Source organism: Homalodisca vitripennis, chromosome 1 (genome assembly GCF_021130785.1).
Source record: "Homalodisca vitripennis isolate AUS2020 chromosome 1, UT_GWSS_2.1, whole genome shotgun sequence".
NCBI lineage: Eukaryota > Metazoa > Arthropoda > Insecta > Hemiptera > Cicadellidae > Homalodisca > Homalodisca vitripennis.
The window spans coordinates 158,159,940-158,187,927 of NC_060207.1; the positions used below are offsets into that span (position 1 = coordinate 158,159,940).

Sequence of the window (27,988 nt, forward strand, 5' to 3'; positions counted from 1 at the left end):
ATGTAAAGAAAAGTCATTTGACAGGTATTTGGTCTTCCGATCATGTGTTAGTTTGGTTATTTAAACGCATATGTGACAGATACGGCCGAATACAAAATAATTGAATTATATATATATATACACACATAATACAACTGTATTAAAGTACAAATCGCTGGGACTCTTGATGTTTAAAAATATATCTTACAGAAATAATAATAACAAAGTAGATTCAAAGTATCAATTTCTGAAATATAAGAATAGTGAAATACTTATCAAAGATTGTTGTAGTGATATAAATTAAGTACTGGATTAATTACTAGTAGATAAGCCTGATCTAAAACTTTAATTCGATTTTGGAAGAATCTCCTGGTGCTTTACAAATCCCTCATGAGCAAGCCGTACTGTCTATCTTGATTTTAACCTTATAAGAACAATATTATATCTCATTTTCCCTTATTTTCAATCATAGAAAATATGTTTCATTTCAAAGATATAATTGATTGATTCACATAAATACTTTTTTGATCAAAAGTTTTTTGACATTTTACTAATTATACAGAAATAATCTCAAACTTTTAAAATTTCATCTCTTAAATATGTAAAAAGTATAAACTTAAAAATAATTTTAGCACTTGTATGTGTATTTTATGTATATTTAAAATAAGAATTAATTATATAACTAAAAATAAAGGTTCAAACATGTTTTGAGGCTTAGTTTCTTATTGGTAAAACTATTTTCATTACTGCCAGTCTAATATTAAATTGTTAAGTATTTCCTTGTGAGCCAGTGCATGTTGTGAAATCAATTCATCATATTGCTTAGTGGATGAAGATTGATGGTTATTCATCCGAATATCTGGTTGTATTTCAACCAGAGTATAGTCTTTTGAAATAATTTGTAAGGCAAAGTGGAAATTACACCTTTTATTTACAAATAATGTTATTACAAATTGGGTAAGTTTTGTTGTGCTACTTGTAAAAGTTTTAGAAATATCTTGAATTTTGAATGCAACACAATGTTGCATCCAAGAATGGCGACTTGGAAATTGCAAACTATTAGAGAACTAACAAAAATAAATACACTTACATTATAGATAATAAAGGATACAAAAATAGCCTTGAAATTATAGACATTGCCATCAGAATTTATTTTTAAAGTACTTTTTTTTTCTTCTTGTAGATACCATTTAATTATGGCATTTGTTATAAATTACATTTATACTTGTTAGATCACAACTTTTTTACATGATTTGAATATACGGATTGTACTGTATTATTCTATATAATTAATATTATTATTAATTATCTTGTAATAGTAGTACAGAAATGTATATAGGAAAGTTTTAAATTTTTTAGGCATATTTTCTCTTTTTTTTTATATGTGTAGAGGAGATGTGATCTATTTAAAGTTTTATAATAAATTATTTATGTAATAGATAGATTATTGAAAACCCAAAGAGAGTTTAGACAAGGTAAAGCATGGGAACTATATATTTTAATGAATAGTGCTTAGTTTGATTGAACAATGTACATTAATTATTAAACTATTCAAAATGAATTATACCTTTTTATTTATTTTTGTTAATTTATACAAAAATTATGAATTTTTGTTCATAAACCAGAACTTCTAACTTATTTAATGAAACAAACATAGGTTTACCTATTTCAAGGTCATGTTACTATCTAAAATAAAGAATATTTGCTTAATAAGCGTGATTACTGGAACCTATCTGACTGTTAATGTATAATTAGTGGTTATTGCATGGCAGTGAGGACTTGCGACAGGTTCCGACCATCACAACAGCCCAACCTTCACTGTTAGCTCCAAGGTAAGCCAGTTCATCAGTTAAGTTATTGTTACTATTGTGTTTGATTTTTAATAGTTGGTTTACTTCTTCAAAGTTGAAAACAAGTCTTGTTATGGCTTCATTCCAGATTGTTTATATTAGCTTACAATTTTAAATAGTGAAATAGGAATATTAATTTACTTAAATGTAATGAATGACATTGTAACACATAAAGCTATATTTAACTTTAATATATCCCATAGTGGTGCAAAAGATTATTAAAAACTAAAAGTAAATGAAATATATTTTTATATGATAAGAATAATGTTTTGTAATGTCCTAAACTGTTTTGAAATGTTTTACAGGTTTTATACCTACTTGATTTTTTATTTAACAAATAATTCATAATGTTAATGAATTATTTTCCAGTAATTGATATTTAAAAAAATGTTTCAATTACAATGTTAAGTTGTAAAAAAAATAAAATATGGTACAATGATTTAAAGATTTCTTTTATGAGACAAAATATAAATAATTTCAGTATATACCGCAAAAACAAATGTGCAAATTCTACAGCCTGTAGTAACAGGTTAGCTTTGTTAAAGACAAACAAATTTTAGATATTTCTCCCAAGTCCAATCGAATACTTATTTGTAAGGAAAATCAGAATTTGTATTTTGAAACTGGAAATCACATACTTCAAGTTACCTCCAAAAGATTTCTTAATTCAGTACAGGTAACATTTGTAGAGAGAGGGCCTTTCAAGCAAGTTCAAGAACATGAATGAACAAATTTTGGCAGAAAACACCATTGGAAACACTTGGTTAGGCACATCAAGACTTTAAATATTGAATCCTCCTTCCTATTTTTCCACAATAATTTAGAACTAGGTAAGTTTATTTTAAAGATACCAGTTTTAGAACAAAATTTATTAAAATTGACTTAAATTATAGTTTCTGAACTTTAAAATATACAAACAACTTTTAGAAAATAATATTTAAATTCTTAATACGAAAAATTAAAAAAATAAATTATACCACAATCAAGAATCTTATACTGTTGTTTGGAAAATACTTATTGTAGTATGAATTGAAACTAAGTTCTTGAATGCTGTAAAAGATAAAGCTAAGATCTTTTCACTGTTTATAACCAGTTTTAGTTCATGGTTGGCGCATTACAATATGTTTTATATTAATCTGCTACTTTCAAACCATTTTTCATATACTGTACTCAAATAGCGTCTGTATTAGGCTGTTTCTTGCAATATTTAGAAAATTGGTAATAGTTTATGGACTGGTTGTTATTACACTATTGCCTTTTTCTTTGCGTTGAAATTTATAACTTTCTCTATTAATGTTTTGGAAACAGGTAAAAAATGTACGTTTGAAATTTAATCGTATTAGGAATATAATTTATTAGAGATAGATAGAGGAGAGTTAAAAGAACTATAAGGTCACTATACACCAGATTTGATTAAGCTTAGTCTCAATCAATAACAAAATTTAAAGATGAGTCTTCTGCAATTGTGCAAAATTTTTAACTCAACTATTATTGCCATATAGACACAAAATGGCATATAAATACATATATTAGGTAATTTTAAATAACTGTAATTATTGCACATTTTTAATATTTCCTAAAGTTTCAAGAAAGCAGGCAATCAAAGTGTTGAAAAACATAGTTACATTTCATTATCATGCATCATTGAGCAAAAATAAAGATTTTAGAAATCTAAAATTCATTCCAATATTTATTGTATTGTTTTTTTGTTTGTTATTTTTAAACGATTTGTGATGCTGATGTACAAAGTTTTGATTAGTATACACCAACATTGAAAAAATACTTGTGAACACAATAACTGCCAATTTTATTCAAATTTTAAAATGAATAAAACCGAACTAGGGGTAAAAGACAGATAAATACATTAGCCAGCCACCAGTTTCAAGATGCTTTGCTTTTATAGAAAATGTTTATCTCATTTTTTTTAAACTTGAACTAAATATATCACTTTTATCACACATTCCAGAGGTCAGGTCATTCACAACAATATTTATGTTTGCAAGGTTTTTGATATCTTGTAAGGTTTTCAGACAGTGACTGCACATAACTGAATCACTAAGTAATCTAATTATGTTTACAAACAAAAGTTTCAATTGATTGCAACTAAACCAAGCTTATGTATTTATTTTATGTCATTTGATTTTTAAGATCTTTTGTTTAGTTCCAGTTTGAAATATAATTTTCTAAAGAAATGATTATTTTTTTATCTGATTGTAAAATAAGAGAAAAAGATATATTACTTTCTTTACAAAAGAAATTTTTTTCTCTCTATATTTAGATGACACTAAAAGTTCCAGTAAATTAGCCTTTAATGATGAGGAATGAGTAAACACTAGATAATTCCGTCTGTTGTACAATAGCAATCATATACACAAATTTGCTCATTTAACTATCAATCAATCAAAATTGATAATCCTATTGATCATAAAATTTTAGTATATGTTTACCTCTACAGTTTTGAAACAAAGGTATCTTGTAATAATCTAATCTGAACCAGAACTGTACCTTATAAGGTACAGATTCTATAAAATAAGGTACAATTATGGATTCAATGGATCATCTGACAGGAAACACAAAGTATCATAGAATTTATTTTGTGATCATTCCAAGCAATATTTTCTACCATTTTTAAAATGGCTTATGACATAAGTGAGTGGACTATTTCAAATCTGTTTTTGTGATGAAGAAGCATCGCTGTACATATTCATGTCAATACAGTTCAGGGAAGGCCTCATACTGCTGTTACTCAGAAAACTTAGATCACCATGATTCATGAGCAGTTCCATTTATTTATATAAAATAATAACTAAATCTATTAAAATAACAAAAACTAAAATTAAAATAAAACAGTTGAGTGCCAAAAGTATTTTAACCTTTACAGAATAACAATTTAATACTTTTAAATCCAGTATACGTAAATGTATTATTTTTTATTAACTATCACAGCTTTACAAGGGCTAAAGATTTGTTTGAACTGCCAGTATTTGTATTAACAGAACACACAACATTTGTTAGTACGCTGTGAAATTATACATAGCACAGCTTACTAAATTTAGTGTACACGATTTAATAACAAGGAATTAATAATTTGAATATTTTTAAACTAAGTGGTATGCTCAGTCAGCTCCCACTTTTTATGTTTGAAGGAAATTTATTGTTAAATTTAAGAGCTAATTTTTTATTGGTATAGCATGGAAGTTTGCTGCGACATTCACATTGTCTCAAACATGTTTTATGAAACCGTATAGCTCTTTGACTTTAGGGTTATGTGACTCACAGCACCTTAAACCTAGACATTCAATTTGAAAGTGGATCCATAGATGGAAATGGCTATCACATTCTCAGAATCTGACACCCTTATCATAAAAATATATACAAAGCTGTGGGTAACAGCTAATAATGCATATGTTAGGAAATCTGCTACAGTCAAGTCAGCACTTATGAGCTATGCAATGAATTATTATAAAATCCACAAAACTTTTACAATTCAATAAGCCAAAACCCCATTCTATAGATGAGATTGGCAGCTCTGTGGGTCTGTGTGATGTCACAGCAACTTTTGGCTGTCCGAGGAGAGGATCAAGTGACCCCGGAGCTAGGGCTAAAACGTGTGGTGAGCGAGAGATCATGCGAGTGTGTGCCAGTCTACCGCTGCCAATTCAAAACATCTACCGACGGCTCAGGCTCTATTGATATCAGGTTTGTTCAGTAGCATAGAACACAGGAACCATCATTTAAAACAAAGGTCACATGGGTCAGGTAGAACAAAAATATAAGTCACGTTAAAAAAAGAATTTTAAGACATATATAGATTAGAAATATATGGAGGAAAATCAACCAAAATTACATGTTTTCTTATGATTAGTAGGATTACTAAATGTGTCAACAGGTTTAATTTACATAAAAACTTCAATTGAATCTTTCAGTTCAAAACTCTCTCTATCGTATTTTCTCAGAAAAATCAACAAATATTATGAAAATAATTACTATCTCCATTACTCAAATACAGCTCAGTGAAAAAGCTTTGAAACTGTCTATTTGACCTTGGGACCTGATGAAGATTACAGTTTTAATCACAACATTCATTATGTTTTCAAAACCTAATGTTTTGGAACATAAGTGTTGCTGGTGTAATATACAATCATAATGCATCAAATCATTGTCTCCCTTACGTTTTTGAATTAAAACAACAGCACCTCTATTTTTCTCAGCCATAGAGCCCTCAGCATTTAGACCAGTTCAGTTCTGATGTCAAGACTAAACTTGTCCAGCTCTTTTCTAACACTGAAACAAGTTAAAGCCCTTTCATGGTCCCTTTCACTGGATTTAGAAAATATTTTGGTTATTTAAACATGAGTTTTGTGCCATTATGGTTTTATGATATTATATTAATTGTAAGGCGAGTCAAGGGCCACAAAAATCATTTGCGAATCGCAAGCAGCCTGTGGACCTCACGTGGCTAAACCTTGATTTAAGAGAAATATTTTGTTTATAGTAAATTATTAGGACTTTAAGTATTGTAATATTGTATTGTGTAGTTTACAAAATGATAGCAATGTTATTTATTTATCTACTTTTCCCTATATGACGTAATCCCTGCTCAAATTTCTATTCACTATTATTAACATAAATTTTCATGAGAAATGTAACCACTATAAAACTGTTTTGATAGTTAAAACATGACAGTTATCTGTCCTTTATCAATGCACTTTCACTCTATGCTCTGAAATTTGTAATATGATATAAATATATATATATATATATATATATATATATATATATATATGTGTGTGTGTGTGTGTTGGCTAAGCCATGGCTAACTGATAACAAAATACTAATTAAATGTGGCCAATACTTCACTTAAAAGGCCCTTGTTATCTGCTTTACTTGACTTAAAATTAGTTAACTATTTTTATGTACACCATTTTTGAGCATTATCTAGGTTTCTAAAATTCTAGCACTATGCACCAATAGCAAGTGTTTACTGACTAGTTTTATTAGCTTTAATGGAAGTAGCACTTACTGAAAGCTAGTTATGCCAGTTCTTGTTCACATTATTCACTAAGAAGACAAAAGTTACATATGTCTTGTAACTACTGATCCCGTAAAAACAGTGATAAAGATATGTTTTCTTTCCAAGATAACCAATATGTTTGTCTAAGGAATGAAATTCATGCAATTTCTGTACATTCTGACTGTTTGACCCACATTAACCAAAACATACTGATTGCTACTATTCTTCCCAGATTCAATTTATGTTTCTAATCCAAATAAAATGTCTATAAAAAAATTAACACTCAAATCCTTGCTGCAAATCCTTCTATTATTCTCACAGGTCTGCCACAAAATCTCTACTTAGCCAGATAATTCAATTATCTATTATTGACCAATAAACCCCCCTTGAAAAAAACTCTAGTAAACTCAGCCATGATTTTCAGTCCTAATAATAAAATATTCTTGTAGATATCATGATTTCCTCTTTTTCAAAAAGATCCATCTCCACTTTGATCGTCTCTCCTTTCTTGAAAAAAGGGAAAGCAATTCTTTAAGACCAAGAGAGATAACAGTGGAAGGAATAATATTAGATCAGAACTTGATTACATGATCTAGAAAAAACTTGGACATTCAATTATTAAATATAAATATAATAATTCAAAAAAATGTATTTCAGATGCTAGAAACTTGTCCAAAGTATCTACGGACATGATAAATAGCTGTCTACACATTTTACCAATTTACACTAAGGCTTGTTCACTACAATGACTCAGCAACTTACGACTTCATCCTAATACCAATATTTTCAACAAGAAGTTTTGTAAATACTGCAAACAATCCAACTGAAATACCAAATCAGCCAACTTTAGATAAAAACAAGATTACATAGGGCACCCTCACACATTTTATATTTTATTCACCCATGACCTGAAGTCTAGTGTTATAAAGTAATAAATAAATGTTCTGTACTCTGCACAGAGTGGATAGGCAGGGTTGTCCAGGGCTGCTAGATGTCTGTTGTCCATTCACAATCACTCGTCCGCCACCTGCCACCTTGTCTTGTGGAGTGCAATTTACACCAAGACAGGTTGAGACTCGTATCACTGGGGATGACTATGCCCATTATGGTCAGTATCCATGGATGGCAGCACTTCTAGCTCCTGGCCGAAAGTACGTCTGTGGAGGCTCCCTCATCCACCGCCAGGTGGTATTAACTGCAGCACACTGTGTGCATCAGGTCAGGTATGTAAGGTGCTTCTGCCACATTCAGGAGTACTCTAAAGCTGAATTTTATACGAGTATTTTAAGCTTTTCCTTATTTTGTCACAGATAGTAATCTTTGAGATAGTTAAAATAACAAGATTTCTTCAAAAAGTTTATATAGTCCTGAGAAGACCCCAATTATGTAGTAATCGAGTTACACCAATTTCAGTACCTATATAATTTTAAAATCTTAAGGTTACTTATTAAATATTCAAACAGTTGAATGTTCTCTTACTAATGGCTTTACAAACTTTAGTCTTACAAGACACCATCTAAAATTTTAAACAATCAAAATGTAGCCTATGTAAGTATAAAAAAATGTATCATGCTGAAGACTTACAAATGAACTCCAAACCACTTAGACAGAATATTTAAGTTTTATCACAAAATTAAATATATGAGGGGTGATCAAAAAGTTCCAGGACTGAATTTTTATACATTTATTTCTACCACTTACAAGTTACTTTAAGATTTCTTCAAAGTACTTCCCTTAGCTACACACTTTTCCCACCAGTGTTTTCACTGACCAAAGGCCTCTGAAAACTCTTCTTTTGTAATGGTGTTTAGCTGCTCCGTCGTTTTTTCTTTAATTTCGTCAACTCTTTGAAATCTTTGTTCTTTCAGGGGTCTCTTGAGCTTGAGAAAAAATTTAAAATTTCTAGACATGAACCAAATGAAATGTTACATTCTTCTGCCATTTCACGAATTGTTAGTCGACAATCTGATCGTATGAGAGCGTTCACTTTAGCAACATTGTCATCGTTGTAGATGTTGAAGAGCAGCTGGAATGAGCATCACCTTCTGTGGATGTTCAGCCATTTTTAAACCTTTTGTACCTCGTAACTTTAGAAAAAGTTTTGTTCAGTTTCATACAAAACTTCCCACTAACTTCTTTCACATTAGTTTTCATTAAACAAGAAATAGCCGAAATCCCTAAAACTAAACTCAAACAAACTTTGTTTATTTTTGATTCAGTGAAGTTATGAGTGATCTAAAATAACAGCTATGTTACTGTTGAGTCAGAGAATATATTGATGCCAACCACATCACTATGCAACATTTCACTCTCATAGTGTATAAAAAGTCCTGGAACTTTTTGATCACCCCTTGTATCTATATCTTAACCAAATATAAAGCAATGTATTTGGAGCTAGTTTTATATTGAAACTACTGGCTGTCGGTAAGACTTCTTGACTGGACATATTTGCAAAATATGCTTAGTACACTAGTAATATGTTAATTATTTTCAAGGGGACTCACATTGGGTTATTTAGGAGGTATAAAATACCTTCCAAAAACAGGGGCCGAGAATATTTCCCCAGCAAATCTTTAAGCTTTAAGACCTCATAAATGTGTTCTACCTTATAACAAATTATTGGGTTGCAATAGAATTTTTTTATATGGTGACAGTTTTCATCTTTCAATACCAAATTTCAATATATGCATTGTAGTGAGAAAAAACTAAAAACACGTGTTAAACTAAAAACTAAACTATCAAAATCTTATATATAAAAGATTTTGACATATATATTATTTTTATACACACATAGACATATTTGTTATATATATACAAATATATATAACAAATACAATAGTTGTTATATATACGAGTATATATATATATATATATATATATATATATTATTATTATATATTATTATTATTATTTTGAAATACCAAATGAAAAAGTTGCATGGTGTCAGATCATGTAAACATGGAGGCCATACAAAACAAGTCATATCATTCTACCCCAGCAGCCAATCAAGTGGGTGGATAAAATTTCATTTAGCCAATAAGATAATTAGTGATGCCAGTGAGGTGGCACATTAACTTGCTACCAAATAAATGTTTTCTGGTATATTTTCTAACTGAGGAAAGAGGCATAGTTGTAGCACATCAATATAAGACTTCTGTTACAGTTGCTTCAATGAAAACAATAAATTCTCCATCCAGATTTAGAACAAAAATAATTAATTTTAAGGATTCTCATTGCAGCCCATGTGATGTTGACCCTGAGATGCACACATTATAAGTGTTGACATTTTTACTTAAATATAACGTATTTTTCATAAGGTAACATGTGGTTTTAAGCATCTCCTTAAAACTATCCTCACAAAAATCACTAGAATTCCCAACAGTATCTGTCTACAAAAGTTAATATCACTTGGAAGATCACAATGGAACTTTATACATAATGCAATTTTAACTATAACAGTTTGTCTTTGTGAACTGTAATACACAAAATGATTTCTGACAATCTTTGCCACTAGCATATTTCAAAGGAAGAGGCAACTGTGCTTGCACAATTGTATATGGGCATGGGGTTCCCAATGAAACTCCTTTGAGTTGGTCTTTCATTTGTTGTGTAATTTATAAATATACATCAAATGCTATGTATATTAAAAAGCCTTATAAACTTGATGTTCATTTTGAAACATCCAGTATACATGAATTAAATCAATACTTGAACTCTAATCTCATAGTCTTTGATATTTATAATGTATAAAATTACAATTGCTCACCAAAGTTTGAGTACTAAAGATAGCACACATGGGTTGTAAAGTATAAATATTTTTTTTTCTTTCTATTCTAAAATAGTTAAAATGTGCAAACAATTCTATGTACAAGTAGTCTTAAATGGATGTAATATTTTTTCTATAACAAAGCTTGTTGGACAAGAAGCAGAGACTGCTTTTAAAATAGTATTTTGGAGTATTCACAATCTGGAATATAAATAATGGCTAACTCATTATAAATTATTAGGTGTTTTCAAGTAAAATCATATTAGCACATAATTTATCATATGGAAACCATACGGTGTAAAAGTTACGAGCATTTCTTGCAAGTTCCAAGTTATATACTAAGAATTTCCTGTGCTTTTAGTAAGGTGATAATTTATAGAAAAATACTTGTAGTGTAGATATCAAAAGTGTATTTAGTAACTAAGGCAAAATATTTAAATCATGGTTTTACTATTTGTTTGTTATATGATAGATAAAAATATCTAATAAGAGAATTATATGAAACAAAATAACTGACATTGCAGACTACAAGAGCTGACAGTGAGACTTGGCGAGTGGGACTCTCAACACAAGACAGAACCATATCCAGTGCAGAACGTTGGAGCGGTAGAGATAGTAATCCATGAGCAGTTCAAACTCAATTCATTGTTCAACGACATCGCCCTGGTGTTTCTGGCATCCCCAGCTGAACTGGGAGGAAACATTCGTACCATCTGCTTGCCTGAGGCCAACGAGATCATAGATAGCCGAAAATGTCTGGCCAGTGGTTGGGGCAAAGATGCTTTTGGTACATGTCAGCAATAATATACAATTCTATTTTTTATCACAATTAAGATGACACTTAGTCATATTTTTAATTGTTACCAAAATTTCCCTTAAAAGATGGAATAACATTTTCTGGTAACTCCCACAGTGTTGATTCCTTGACTGAAGTGTTATTATAATTTTAAAAATCCATTTTAAAAAGTGCCTTATAAATGAGGAAATAATTATAAAAGTCATTGCCTTTATATCAGGGGGCACTCCACCCAAAATTGTTTTTATTTTATTTTTATAACAAAATTAATTATTTTATTTTTTTAAATATATGTGTTAGTTATGGGTAACTTTATCCATAATTTTTGGTCCCTCACCACTGGGGGTAACTTTTTACGGATAAAACTAGGATTTACTGTGGCAAACATAACTTAAGTTGTATTTGAGATAGCCTTATAATTTATTTTTTATGTTGAATGGGATATTTCATTGTGCTACCTATAGTATGGATACTAAATTATATAAAATATTTCTGTAAAAGAAAGTTATTTACTTTTTGTTCAAAATATTTTTACAAATCTATTTTTGTAACTTAAAAAAAAATGTTTGTTGAAGCAACTAATGTAAATCCATACTACAGGTTGCAGAATGAAATGTCCTCTTTCATATAAAAAAAAGGTTTAAGGCTATCTCAAATACAACTTAAGTTGTGTCTGCCACAACAAATGAAAACATGTGAAAACCAAACTTTCGGAAAACAGCCTAGAAAGGCGATGGCTGCTAGCCCAGTAAGTGTTAGCGTTTCGTTTATAGATAAAATAAAAAAGTTGTAAGCATTTGAACTGTACTTGTTATATATCAAATTGTTCATAAAAGTACAAGGGACAAAACTAGGCAAAAAAATTTTGTAAATTTTTGGCATTTTCATCGATTCTAGGGTGGAGTGCCCCCTCAAGGCAGTAGATAATGTAGTAGACTATTCACTAGTAATGAACAATGAGATGATATTCACTATGATACCTAGTGTCTTTTTAATTGGTAAACAGCACCTAAATTGTAGCATACTGTCATACACGAGTTTCACAGACAAAATTTAATTATTTATACCTTTTATGTATGGTGTACATATTAGGTACACCATTACACCATTGTGTAAAATCATTAAAAACAATTTGTCAAGCTAATGTAACTGGTTAAGTTGAACATTGACATAACTGCTCAATATGTTTTTAATTGAGTTTGGAAAAGTCTACATAAATGATTTTTTGTGGCACCATTTCACATTGAAATACTAAACATGGTTTAATAACAGTAGTGTTTGCTTCCATAATCCACACACAGTTTAAAAAAGACTTACTTTATAATTATACAAGTCAAATTTATTTATGTTTTTTACACTGTGGTATTTAAATTTATTTATAAGAGAAAAACCCCTGATGAAAGTCTATTACTAATTAATGGGTTGAGACATGTAAACTTTTTCGAATATTGCTAGGTATTTATTGCTTATATTATAAGTAAAATTATAGTAATTTGACAAGTTATGTGTTCTGACAGTTTTATGTTCTTTTTCTTTAAGCTTTATAAACATATAACATTGGGCAAACTTTCAGAACTTTTATTGATAAAATCAGTAGATATACTAACAAGGCTAAAACAGCTCTTATTGATATAATTTATTTAACTTAAGTTTTTTCATTGACATGTAGTTTTGTTCATAGTCTTATAATTATAATTAAATCTCCAAAAAAGGGTTTGCATCCAAAGTATTTTCCTTTTCATCACTGCTAAGTTTTTGGTTTCTTTTATTGTAAATGTTAACCCACTTGAAAAAATTAGATAAGTTTTACAATATACAATTGAGTGTTTATTTTTAATTGTGTGTATGTTGATCGTATCTGTTTTTTTTCCATTAACTTTATGTTTTGTGTAAAATCATGAACTTTTTTTAAGACAAAACTTTTTCCAATTGTTAGATTTATAATAATGACACATTTTTATTTGAGAACATTTTACCATTACATTTCAACGATGTGTCTAAATTTAGTGAAATTTACAGTGGACTTATTGAATATTGGCCAGGTTATTTAGCATCACCATAGGGAGGTCCAAATAAAAACACCAAAACCCCTTTTACGGAAGTTTTTTAAATAAAAAATATTTTAATTTTAGTCAGGCTATTGGTAGTGTTTAATTCCAACAGGTTGGATTTTTATCTATAATTCAGTTAATCAATCTATTAAATTTGTGTAACAAATAACAGAGATACAAATTTAATTATCTACCAACACATTACAAAAAGGAATAAGGACCCTCTGGCAGGTACACATTTGTAATAAATGCTTGGGACTGGTAGAGCACAACTTGAAAAATATATATATATATATCACTAAAAGGGTTAATGTACAATGAACATCATTATGCTGTAAATGTCACCATTTTCTCACTTAAATCATTTTTATATACAATCATTATCGACGTTTATTAGTTATAATAAATACTATTGTTATTGTAGTGTGTGTGCGCATGCGTGCACACTTGTGTGTGGTTATAGTCCGAATTTCATATACAAGACTGAAGAACTGCTATCCTTCTTATGTTAGTCAGGAGTTTACAAATATCATAAATACTGGCTTGTTGGACTTTCTTATCAGATAGGACCTGACAGCTTAGTTGATTGAGTGTCTGGTTGTAAACTTTGAGATCCCAGTTCAAAGCACACTGTTAACTAAGATTCTTGCTGAGTTTAAAATCAATGAATAACTATAGGCTATTTATTTTATTTCCAAGTTGAGCTGTAAAGATATATTAACTTTATATAATCTGACAACATTCTTATCTCAATATATATATATATATATATATATATATATATACACATTGAAAATTAAAAACTGTATCCATATGGAAATATCCATATGGAAACTGCTCCAAAAATTTTAGTAAATGTAGCAAATCAGTTCTATGTAAGGGTGTTTGTTCAAGTTCCTATCATCTTAAATGCACATCTCTGTCACTAGAAGAATATAGAAACATCGCCAAGTCAAGTAAGAGTTGGACCTATAGTAAATATGTTTCCCTTAACAACTTTCATGTTTCTTTCATGTTACAACTGGTCATGAAAGAGAAACTGCAGATATAAATGAAGATGTAGCTCGAGAACTGGAAAATCAAAGTGAAATAATGAAAACTTTAAATGAAAACCTAAGACATGCCAATGAGGAAATAAGAAGACTCCAAAACTATACCATACAACTTGAAAATTTAGTACTAAAAAAGGAAGGAACCATAATACTGTTAGAACAAAAAATTTATCAACATAGCGCTGCAATAAATAATAAGTCTTCTCAACTGAACACTTTCAAACCAAAGCAAGTTTACTTGAATCATATATTCCGTGCTATGTTACATTGAACTGCAATAGTACGATAATAGGGAACAAAAAATTTAGCTTTGAAAAATATAAAATAATTATGAGACCTTTTTCCTGTCATGAAAGGAATAAAAAGCTGCAGCTTCAAACTTACAGATCAGCAAGAAAAGACAAGTCAAATTGTGTTACCTACATTTAAGTACTCGCTGAAACATTTGAAATGATGAAGCTGAGGAATTAAGTGAAACCCTAAGTGAAGATGATTCAGACAGTTCAGATAATCTGGGTAAAATACTTATATGTGCAGATAGTCACAGGCAAGACTTGGCCTGGCATTTAAGTGCAACTCAAAACACTCGTGAAGCTATAGGTTTTATTATGCCGAAGACGGGCAAGGGAGGTTCTAAACTGTAAAAATATAGAGAGTGAAAATCTTCAGTAGGGTGATGTATTGGTAATGTGTGGGACAAATGATATGGCAAAACATAAAGCTCAACAGGTAGTAGACAATATTGTTACAAATTTGGACAAGGTTAAAAACAACATTATTTTGGTGGATCTGCCAAACAGGTGTGACCTAATGGAGTGGTCTTGTGTCAACAAAGAAGTTAAAAATACTAACTCACGTCTTCATGAACTTAGTAAGAAGTACTTTAATGTCACTGTGATGAAAGCCAGTGAAGCTGATGGACATTTGCATACTTGTCAGGGCCTGAGAGGAAAGAGGTGGTTTGCCAAACTCATAGCTGATGCAGTCACCACCCGGAAGGAGCCACAATAGCCTCAGAGTCCGAGTAATGACCAACCTTCCCCTCCAGGCACTGATTCTCCATCAGAAAATTTCCCACTCAAGACCCCCAGCCACCAGAAGTAAAGAAATCAACAAAGTCTCTTACTGTAGTTCATTTGAATGTCCAGTCCATTAAAAATAAATTAGATGTTTTTAAGCAGTATTACATATTTTAACACTAAATGAGCATTGGGTTTATAAGGAAAAATCTTCTTTATATATATATATATATATATATATATATATATATATATATATATATATATATATATATATATATAATATACTATAGAATTATGTAATTGCACGTATTTAATGTAGGCAAATGTAAGTAATAAGTGTAATAATAATGTATTTACTGTAATTAAAAAATAAAGGTGTTGTTATTGTTATATTTATAAAGAAATGTATTGAATGTAATTATATAAATTTGGAGGAAATTTGTTCTGACAGTGATTTAGAAGCTACAGCTGTTATCCTGCCTAAAGTTAATTTAATAATTGCCACCTTGTATCGTACACCAAATTCCAATACCTATATCTGTATTTTTAAATAAAGTACATAATACAATTACGGCAGATATAATAAATATAAGACAAAATACAGGAGATACCCAATTATTGTTTAATCTGTTATGAACATTTAACACGTATTGACTCACTGAATAGCCAACAAGAGAGGCAATGGATAACATAGTTACAAACATTGCTAGAGATCACCTGGACTGTGTTATGTAAAGAGCCTCACATATCCAATCATACAGAAGTATTTGTTATTTCATAGAACATTTGTAATTGATAATAACTAAAAGTATAAGAAATGGGAGTACTAAGCAGTTTTAAATTGGAGAGAAAATATATTACAAATAAACTGGATACAGTTTAGTAAGTTTGCATTTATATAAGATCCATACGACTTTTTAATTTAATATTGACAAATTCTTCCGAAGAAAGCTGTAAAATTAAGGAACTAAAATTAAGAAGTTCTTCTTGATTACACATTGATTATAAAAATGTTCACTCCAGAGCTGAAAAGACTTAAAGAATTTGTCATTATTTTATATGATACGTTTAAAACAATATAAATACAACAAATGAAATTGATTACAGAAATGATTATTTATAGGCTAAAAGATTACATAGGAAGAGAATAACTCATGCCAAGAAAATAGCAAATGATGACTATATCACAAATTATGTCAATAAATTTAAGGATGCTTGTAATATTGTTAAAACTGAGTCAAGCAAAGCAAAAAGAAATTAGGATATTTTAATACAGTATTTATTTATTTATTTATATACGGACAACCCATTTTAACAAAATATAGTACAAAGTTTCAATGGCTAATATAGATAAGCTGCAACACAAAACAGTAATATTAACAAAGTACTGTAGTATGATAATAGATACAAAACAAGATGAATTAATACATGCAAGATGCAAAAGACCAAATGAATTAGCAAACAATAAGAGGTAACAATAATAAACTATGAAAAATAACATGATGACTAACAGACAACAAGGCAATAAAATATGAAAGAGCTAACAATGATCGACTATGAAGAAATAAAACAAAACCCAGAATATCAACAAACGAAAGAGAAAAAAAAACACAATTTTTTAACATTATAATAAATAACAATGATAAATAATTTATGATAAATAATTTATGATAAATAATTTATGAACAATGAAACATAAATAAATAACAAATGAACAATTTGGTACTAATGAGCAGTGCAAGCAAGCAGAAATAGATATGAATCGATAAATTTTAAACCGCGATTAAGGACAAAATAGTTAATATACCGTATTAAAAAGGATTAACAGTAAGAAGCGTTAAATAAAGTGATTACAAGCAATAAAGAAATCTAAAAATAATAATAAATAATAGTAATAACAAATATCTACTATACGAACATAAAAAACAATGCATGTTTTACATGGAGCCTTCCTTTCTTAATCTTCCATGGAGAGCAGTTGGTTAATCTGTCTCTTAAACGATACAGCACCAGTGTTAAAAATGTCTAGTTCCAGTGGTAGGGTATAAGATTTTTAATGATTATTTTATTGATGTTGATAAAGAATTGGATTTAAATAAAATAAATAAGGACGTACCTGATAATCATGCCTTAGAACTAGTAAATGACTATATGTTAGATCACAATATCAGCTGCCATAATATTATTTTCAAGTAGAAAGTAATTCAAACAACTGATGTAATTAAATATGCATTTAGCCTTAGTTCATCTAAAAGCCAAGGTTACTATGGGTTTTCTAAATATGGTATTAAAAGTATAGTTGGTTTAATTGCTGTACCACTAACATATTTATTTAATATGATGTTAGACCGGAGGTTATATCCAAAAGCACTAAAGGAAACAAAAAATACCTCCAGTCTAGAAAAAAGGTGATTAGTTAAGTCCATCCATCTACAGACCCACATCCTTAGTTCCTATTTTCATTAAAATTTTTGAATTCTGTATCCAACACCAACTTAATACTTTCTTTACTCAAAATGGTATATTATATGATGAGCGGTTTGGATTTATATCAGGTAGAAACACTTCCAAGGCTGTAGAGAGTATAATTGATAGTATTTCAATGAATATCTGCAGTGCTGATAGACTTAAGGGGACTACATTTGATTTCATATATTACAATTTACTCATTAAAAACATTTTACCTATGGCATTAGGAGCAATGAACTAGAATTATTTAAATCCTATGTAAATTTAACTGATAAAAAAGAAATGGTTGTTCAGGACAAAAGCTGATTTTAAAGTTATTGAAGTTGAGAGTAGCACAAGGTTCTGTTCTGGGGCCTTTTTTAATTTTGATCGTTGTAAATGACTTTCATGGCATTGCTACTTGTTTATCAGTGTTTTATGCTAATGATACAACCTTCCTAAATTATAGTAGAAGCATAGATGAACTGATAAGGGAGGAGGCTTTGAGAAAGGCTCTGGAATGGTTTGTAGCCAACTTATTAAAGGTTAATAAAAATAAACTGAAAAAAAAAATATTTTCTTTACATTATACATTTTATACAGAATGATGTTAAACCTGTTAAGTTATTAGAAATTCATCTGGATAGTAGGACCATCATATCTGTTAATTATGAAAGAGATTGTCAAGAGTTGTCAATATATTATATAAATTAAGAAAATGTATTAGTTTTTTTTCACTAACATTTAAGACATGGAATATTATTGTGGAGCAATAGTAGTGCCATAAAAAGCTTTTAAATGGGAGAAAAAGGCATTGAGAGCTATTAAGAATATACCTGAAAGAGAAACATGTACCAATTTTTAAAGAACTAAAAACAATGACAATTTCAAATTGGTATGTTTATTGTTGTTTGGTGAATATGTAAGAGTTGTGATATAATTTTTTTTTTAACTAGAAAGGAAATTCATGGTTATTTTACCAGCAAAAACCATATTCTAGATTCTCCTACTGTTTAACTTGACAAGAGTAAAAGCAGCTATTTAAAAAATTACGGGAAACAACAGGGTCTGTACCTATAAAAAGTTTAAAAATAGTAATGAAAATTTATTTTATTCAGTTGATAGTTTTTTGGCCTGTGATACTAGCATAATAAATTGTGTACTACATTTATATATTTTTTTTATTTCATTTATTTATGTGTTTGTGTATTTAATGTGTATATGTGTTCTTGTTATCATAGTTTTAGTATAAATTATTTATATATTTACTCAATTACTAAAACTTCTTTGTCCTTTGTTTTAACTACTGAGCATTTGAAAACTGTCCTTTAGGCTGACAAACACACACACACACACAACACACACACACACACACACTGCTGTTTTGATAATTATAATACTCTGTTGCTGTTTTGATAATTATTTGTTTGTTAAATCTATTTATATATTTATGCTTGTTGATATTTTGAATATTATTTGTTGATCTTACTGTTTTTGCTTGTTATAATGGAGATAGAAAGTTTTCTGGCCAATATTTGATATTTATTACTGATATATTTATTTATTTGTTAAAACTTAATATATTATGCTTGTTAATTTTGTACCTTGTTTTTGTTAGATGATTCTTGTTAAAACCTGGATAGTATAAGTAGTAAATTTAGTATATGTTATAGAATGTTAGTAAGAATATACAGTGTCGCTAGAAAGTTTAGGGACACCTGTCTGAAAGAGAAATGTTACAGTTGGCCCTAAACTAACTAATTTCTCAATGCTATTGATTGTTGGCTGTTTTAAGGACATCAATTCAAGTTTTTATTCAAAATTTCAATATTTTATCTCCAAAAATGTGGAAGAAGCATGCATTAATGCATTTTAAGGAACTGCCAAAAAAACCTTGTTTTTTAGATATTTTATTTTTATAACTTCTTAACGGCTTGCCATATTGTAATGAAACTTGCACAGTACTTTTATTATAATATGATGATCATTTAAAAAAATATGTCATGTTACAAATAAATTTTGTACTCAACTGGTCAGGGTACAAATAAAATTTTATTTTCGAACATTTTATAACAAAAAATGTGAGTTTTAATTTCGCTTCTACAAGTAGACGCCTTCATTTACAGACATGCGGTCTGCACGTCATTGTTCCTCTGGCGGTTGTTTTGTGAAACAAGCCTGCGCGCGCATTCCACACTGCCATTGTGACAGTTGTACTGCAATCTTCTTTGTGATTTGTTTATTTCGCTGTTTTGTGAAAGTTAAAGCTGTGATTATGGGCCGCTCATCTGTGTCCGAGGACATTAAATGGCAAGTTATCGGTATGTATAAAACCGGTAGTTCATACCGAACAATTGCATCCAAGTTACATGTGTCTAAAACATGTGTTGAAAATACAGTGCGACGTTTTAACCTAGCCGGTACCGTGATTGATGCCCCGCGGAGTGGTAGGCCACGTAAAACCACGCCTCGGCAGGATCGTAAGCTACTCGTGATGAGCAAAAAGGACCGAAATGCAAGTGCACCTGATTTACTAAGCAGCATGAAACAAGATGATGATCGTTACAATGTGAGTGTAGCAACTGTGAGTTCCAGACTTAGAGATGCAGGTATGAAATCATTTTACGCTATCCGCAAACCTTTGTTAAATGACAAGGCCAAAAAGACACGCCAAGTTTGGTGCAAGGCTCGATTAGGGTGGACAAAAGAAGCTTGGCGGCGTGTTTTGTTTTCTGATGAAAGCCGTTTTGAACTATTTCCAAGGCGCAGAGTTAGGGTACGACGTACCAATACTGAAAAATTTCTACCAGCATGTGTAGCGCCTGCAGTTCAGGCCGGTGGCGAAGCAGTAATGATATGGGGTTGCATTTCAAGTGAGGGTCCTGGGGAGCTTCAGTTCGTTGAAGGCACAATGAACAGTATTAAATATTGTCAAACTCTAGAAGAATTCATGTTACCATCTGCCAATAAATTGCTTGGTGAAAATTACATCTTTCAACAAGACAATGCACCGTGCCACAAATCAAGACACACACAAGAATGGTTCAGTAATCATGATGTTGAGGTTCTGAAGTGGCCACCACGAAGCCCGGATCTTAATCCGATAGAAAATTTATGGAATACCATGGCCAGTCGTCTAGCGAAGAACAAACCCAAGAACAAAGCTGAACTGAAGTTCATGTTGGCACAGATATGGCGGAGTATCAAGAAGGAAGACTGTCTGACACTCATTGATTCGATGCCAAAACGGATCAAAGAATGTTATAAAGCTAATGGAGGACCTATTGATTACTGATTTGTATGTATTCATGTCCATTTTACTATTTTGTATAATTTAAATATTTGTTTCCATTAAAAACAAACTTTTGTCAGAAATTTGTGTTTTTTTTAAGCCTGTCCCTAAACTTTTTAGCGACACTGTAGTATTTGTGCACCATGGTGGAAGAAAACATAAAAACAAGAAAAAACCTTTACTTGCCAACTGCATGCATATTTTGTTTAATGTACGATTGCATATTATTGTAGCAATAAGTCACACGTGCTTCTAAGCGCCTGACTCTGCAAATTTTTGAAATAAAGGTTTTTGTAAACTCTGTAAACACACACACACTCGTATACACACGCACATCCACACACATACACATATAAAAAGAGAATGGTAAATTGTAATTCTGTCTTTGTGAATTGTACAATAAGAATTTGTCTTTGTGTTTAAAGACAATAAGAATTCCTGATTATTTGATTCAGTAAGTTTAGTCGGAAAAATGGTTTTGTCTTTTTCCTAATTAACACCCTAGATAAAGAAATTCTCTAGTATGCATGTGTTCCAAAAGAAATATCTTGATATACTTAAATGAGTATTACATGAGAAAAGTAAGATAAATCAGCTCCGATAAGTTGATTAATAAAACAACTGTATATGTTCCAGGTAGAGAAGGCAAACATAGTGCCATATTAAAGAGCGTACAGTTGTCTCTAGTGCCCCGAGAGGAATGTTTGCAGGCTCTCCGAGAGACTAGACTCGGAGAGTTCTTCCGTCTCCACATCAGCTTCCTTTGTGCTGGCGGAGAGAAGGGGAGAGACACTTGCAAGGTTGTATATATTTTCCAAATAAATCATAACATATTTGTTAAATGTTTTAATACGCTGTTAAAAACAACTATTATGAGCTATCTGAAAACCTTGACTGATTTTACTTGTAATAAATAATATCAGAGTGTTGAAATCCTAATTCAATATTCAAATAGTAAATTAATTCAACAAGGCTGAAGGAATCAATATAAATTGAGAATAAAACAATATTATTGATTTCATACATAGTTTAAGAAATTATTTATCAATATTTTTATGTGTTTAAACTGAAAAACAAAGCTGTAAATTGAAGAATATACAATGAAAAGGTCTCTTTAATACTACACATAAATCTTGGAGACTATAAAATTTCCACACTCTTAAAAATTAATTTATATAGTAATTCACAATTAACCAAGTATTTTATCAGTTATTGTAGCACTTCACAAATATTTTTTTAAGATGCAGCTACAGCAAAATTTGCGTGGTATTACAATTGGCTATTTAAAAAATAATTTGAGGAGCCAATTCAAGAGAATTACCAAGGCAGGTGTCACTTACGGTGCTTACCATACAAGTGCACACAGATGAGAAGAAAAGGAAAAAATAATAATTCAATTACTGTATTTTAAATTTTTGTCTTAAACATTATTTGGAATATTGTGTATTTCCCAACTATAAAGGCTACTTATCCAAAAAAATATAATTTTTAATGTCATAGTACATAATTTAGTAATCTGAATTGGTCAGTGTCTATGGGTAGGTTGCTGAGGCGAGAGTGTAATGCTGTGTGGTGGCAACATTCCAGCCATCACTGATCCCTCAAATATCATAAACTCTCAAATTGTCCAAGAAAATCCTTGAAAAAAGTTCTCTACTATATTTTACTTCGGCTTTATAACATGATTTACAGATCATAACTTGAATTATTTACCCTTCTTGCATGTTTTACCTCATTGTATAAGATTACACATAGAGAAGGAAGATACCAGTTCTCTAAGCGTTTTGTTTCTATTAACAATGTCTGGCCTTTAATGATGGTAAACTTTAAACAAAGAAAATGTGTTTATCAATACTGAGGGTATACATCTGTCTATATGTAACAAGGGGGCTTAGCTTGTATTTGCAGATTTATTACACTTTTTGCCCTGATTTATGATACTGAAAGGTTAGGGAAGAGTGGCAGAAAATTGTTTTGAGGTGGCAAGATAGCTAGCCTGAGAATTAAAATATTATTAGATCTCTCTCAGCACCAGTTTGTACTGAAATCTCTAAATCAAAATTAATGATAAAAACAAAAAATGCCGGTTTTTAAATTATTAGCACTTAAGAAAGTATTTTTAGAGCAATAATTATTGTATTTTCTACAACCAAATCTAATTAGAATCCAGTTTGAGAAAACAATAACAAGGCACTTTCTAATTTAATAAATGAAAAAATGTTGTACATTACGATAAATTATATCTATCTCAAACTTTTACTTAGATCCATGATCAAAAGATGTATACATTTGAATGAACTTTAATTAAATTTCCATTTCTTATGTTGATTCAGGGTGATGGAGGCAGTCCGTTAGTCTGCCCCACCCAGCAGAATTCCGGAGTGTATTTGCAGGCTGGGATCGTGTCTTGGGGCATTGACTGTGGTCAAGAAGCCCCAGCTGCGTATACCAATGTGGCCCTGTTCCGCAGCTGGATAGACCTACAACTTCTTCGCCGTGGGCTGTTGATTGACCATTAATTTTCAATATTAAATAATCCAATTTCGTTTATGATTTGACTGTAATACTCATATTTATGTTAACATTGTGTTACATACCAATATAACATATAACCAATACCCCAGTGAGTGACAACACAAAATATTCTGTAAGCTCAGCACAACTTTTGATTGACCTTGAAGAAATTAAAACTAAACTTAACCAGATGGAGGCAATGCTCAGGTTTCTGAAGACTGATTTGAGCCAGGAAAATAAATTGTCCCACTGCAATGCAAAATAGCCAATCTCTTAAGAAAATAAAATGTACAGACAGAAAAACTAATGTTTATAGTGTCTCTCTCCAAGCTGCCAAATACGCACAAGTATATCAGAAAGAGGTGACTGGGACACCTGAGTCGATTCTATTCATGACTCCCACAACAACCTCGGCTGAGGAGACTGACTCCGAGACACACATACCTACCACGGCTGAGACACCTGTGATTACCGCAGCAGAAAAGACAATGAACATTACAACAAATAGTTCTGAAAAAACCTCAGTAAAGACTACTTGGAATACCCTGACTGACACAAACATGGCTACTGCGGCTGAGAAAATTACGACTGCAGGATCCAAGACATCGCCTACTACCGCAGCTGAAAAAGCGCATGTCTACCGTGGCTGAAACGAAACCTAAAACTGTAGCTCTCCATTTCAATCCTCTCAAGTTTCCCCCTCAGGGGAAAAAAAAACCACCCCATACATCCACAAAACTAAAGGATGGTGATGAAACATAACCAAGATTTCTTCAACAAAAATATTGACAAGGCCAGGAAACTGCGGAATGAAATACTTACTGCCTCAAAACAAACCATAACGCCGGTAACAAAACCTGTTCATCAAACTCCAAATAGAAACTACTACAAAACTAACTAAGAAACCTTTTTTAGCCCCTTCGCCAGTGGAAAGAATACAGATACAAAACAAGAAAAATTTCACAACTCACACCACCACAGAAAAATACAACGAGAAATAGTAAAAGGGATATAGAAGTACTGAGAGTATTCCATCAAAATGTAGATAGAATATCGAACAAGGTAGATATACTAAACGACACTCTACAACAAATTATGAATCCCGATGTGCTGGTACTTACTGAACATGGCCTAAACAAAAATAAATTGAAGGAAACAAGACTAGACGGCTATGTCCTTATGGAGAGCTTCAGTAGAGAGAATCACCTCAAAGGAGGGACAGCCATCTATGTTAGGGAAGATCTAGCAGGTAGCACATCCAACTTAAACATAGCAGACTGGAGCACTGAGCTTATATGTGAAGTGGCAGGAATAAAAATCACCATAGACAAGACAGACTACCACATCATTGGGGTGTACAGACCTGAAGGAGACTTTACCACAGCAGCAGATACCCTGTCAAATGTATTGGAGGAAATTCCAACATGGAAGAGCCCAGTAATAGTAATGGGAGACATTAATGTTGACTGTCTAGGCACTGGCCCGAAACAATCAAATCTTAAATGATACACCTTACCATTACAACATTATCAGGCTAAACCTACCACCAACCAGGATTACAGACCACAGCTCCACTTCAATAGACATGATCTGCACAAATCAACCGGACTCCAAAATAAAGAGCTACAGTAATACAAGCTTATGTCTCAGATCACACAGGCCAGCTATGCAGCATCTATGATAAAGATAAGTCCCAACCACCCACAACAGTAATAGAGGGAAGACAATTCAGTAACAGGAATATACTGCTGCTGAAACACCTCCTACAAAAGGAAACCTGGGAAGATGTAAACGGACAAGAGTCTGTTGAATCCTCTTACGACTGTTTCATAGAAACCCTCACATATAACTTAAATATAGCATGCCCCAATATCAGAAAACAAATCTCACAAAAACGAAAGCCTCAGATACATGACTATGAACTAAAGCTGAAGAGAGACAGCTTCCTCAAAGCCAAAGAAACCTATACTCTTACGGGGAAGCGAGCAAAATAAGATCGACGCTAATACAAGGAAAAAAGAATACGATCTCCACCTAAAAAATGTAAGAAAACAAAGAGCAGCAGATTTTGTTAAAGACTCAGACAACAAATCTAAAGCTATGTGGAAAATTAATCAATAAAGAAAGGTCAAATAACAGCTGTGGAAATGAACTGTACAAACTACATGTTAATGGGGAAACAATAGAAAACCCAGCTACGATCACTGACCATTTGAACTCATTCTTTGTGAATATAGCCAACAATACCTTGGCAAATATTGAAAGACCTGACGTAGAAGTACCACACACACTAGATGACTCAATACTTGGTAGCCTCTTCTTCTGGCCAACTGACAACCAGGAAGTGAGCAAGATAATTAAAGACAATGAAAACAAAACACTCCGCTGGTCCAGACGAGATATCTCCAGCAATAGTGAAAAAATGTGAGGAAGAATTGGTACAGCCACTAGTTAACATAATGAACAAATCGCTAGAGCAAGGTATTTTCCCCGCAAAACTCAAGCTAGCCAGAGTGTACCCGAAACTCAAAAATGGAGACCCTACCGATCAGGGGAACTACAGACCAATATCCTTACTATCTACTTTCTCTAAGATCTTAGAGAAAAATTGTATTGACCAGACTTCTACATCACTTCACCATAAACAACATTCACATGAAGGGACAACATGGTTTTACAGCGGGGCACTCCACAACCTCCGCGATTGCCAGCCTCGTTGAATTCATTATCCAAGCTACAGAAGAAGGAAACTCAACATCAGCAATTTTCCTAGACTACAGTAAGGCTTTTGACTGTATCAACCATGAGATGTTACTAAGTAAACTGAATAAACTGGGAGTCAGAGGCCTAACTGCCAAATGGTTCAAAAGCTACCTACAAGGAAGGAACCAAACAGTTGAAATAACTAGAACTGCAGATGGTGTAAAAAAGAAAATCAAGTCAAAACCATTGCCGCATACAGAGAGGAGTCCCACAAGGATCAGTCCTGGGGACCTGTTCTCTACATCATCTTTGTCAATGACCTCCCAGACTACCTAAATAATCTCTGCTCAACACTAATGTATGCGGAATGATACAGTGCTTTTACTGAAAAACAGAACACCTGCACACATTGAGGTTGGTTCATACATTGCTGTCAATATGGCACAACAATACTGTGAGAGAAAATGACCTAATATTAAATGAAAAAAAGAGCCAGCAGCTAATCATTGGAAGAGCAAAAGAAGAGGTATGCGTGCTACCAGACCTAGAACAAATTGGAAAAGTTAAGTACCTTTGGGGTCACAATTGACGACAAATTAACATGGACTGACCATATAAAAAACCTATGCAGCAAAACTTAGCTCTGCCCTATACGTACTGAGAGAGACTCACTCACATCTGCAATCAAGACATGGCGAAGACTGCTTTATTATGCCGTCTTCGAATCGCACCTCAGGTATGGGCTTGTGGTTTGGGGAGGAACCTCCAAGGCAAACCTCCAGAGAGTCCTAGTGCTCCAGAAAAGAGCTGTTCGCATCCTCACTGGTCTGGGACCCAGAGGACTCCTGCCGAGAGGCCTTCAAGGAACAGAAAATCCTCACTGTAATAGACTTATATATACTGGAAACAATACTCTTTGCTGTGCGGCAAAACCCAACAAGAGGTAATGAAAACTCACAATCACAACACAAGAACAGCAAATAACTTTACCTTGCCAATACATCGACTAGCAATGTTTGAAAAGCAACCCACATATGTAGGCTCTAATTTCTGGAACATCCTACCTGAAGAAGTGAAGAAAGGAAAGACGCTGAAAAATGATCTCACGCTGGCTCCTCGACCGTCCCTACTACACAGTGGAAGAATTCAAAAACTGGAGGAGGGACCCTCAACCGTGGACTGACTAAAATCATGCCAGAAACTAAGTATCACAAACACAACACTTACACCATTATAACACAAACACTATTTTTTGACTTTTAATCTGTTCTCAAGGAATATGAACTAATAAATGGTTTCTGATTCTGATTCTGATTCTGATTCTGATTCATATAAATTACTGAAAATGTTGTTTCATGAGATTGATGGAAATAATATTACAAGTCAGTGAATATATACCACTTGTTGACATTATAAATTATGGATAGATTGGTTGAAGTATTTAAGATATTTATATTTCTTGAGAAAGAATTAAATTAATTTTGAGTTACAATTTGGCTGT

General features: G+C 31.7%; 1 protein-coding gene across 2 annotated transcripts; it reads left to right on the plus strand.

Annotated features, from left to right (window-relative positions):
* Nucleotides 1-8: 8 nt before the first annotated feature.
* Nucleotides 9-27,979, plus strand: LOC124374825 (phenoloxidase-activating factor 2-like). Of its 2 annotated transcripts, none has more exons than XM_046832975.1 (7): nt 9-1,811; nt 5,344-5,528; nt 7,803-8,066; nt 11,134-11,396; nt 21,907-22,070; nt 23,604-23,862; nt 27,816-27,979. In XM_046832975.1, the coding sequence occupies exons 2-6, from the start codon at nt 5,344-5,346 to the stop codon at nt 23,787-23,789; spliced, it is 1,062 nt and encodes a 353-aa protein (XP_046688931.1). In that variant the 5' UTR covers nt 9-1,811; the 3' UTR covers nt 23,790-23,862; nt 27,816-27,979. The 2 variants fall into 2 exon arrangements, with proteins under 2 accessions (XP_046688931.1, XP_046688937.1); XM_046832981.1 differs by lacking the exon at nt 9-1,811 and adding an exon at nt 2,253-2,659.
* The last annotated feature ends 9 nt before the right edge of the window (nt 27,980-27,988 follow it).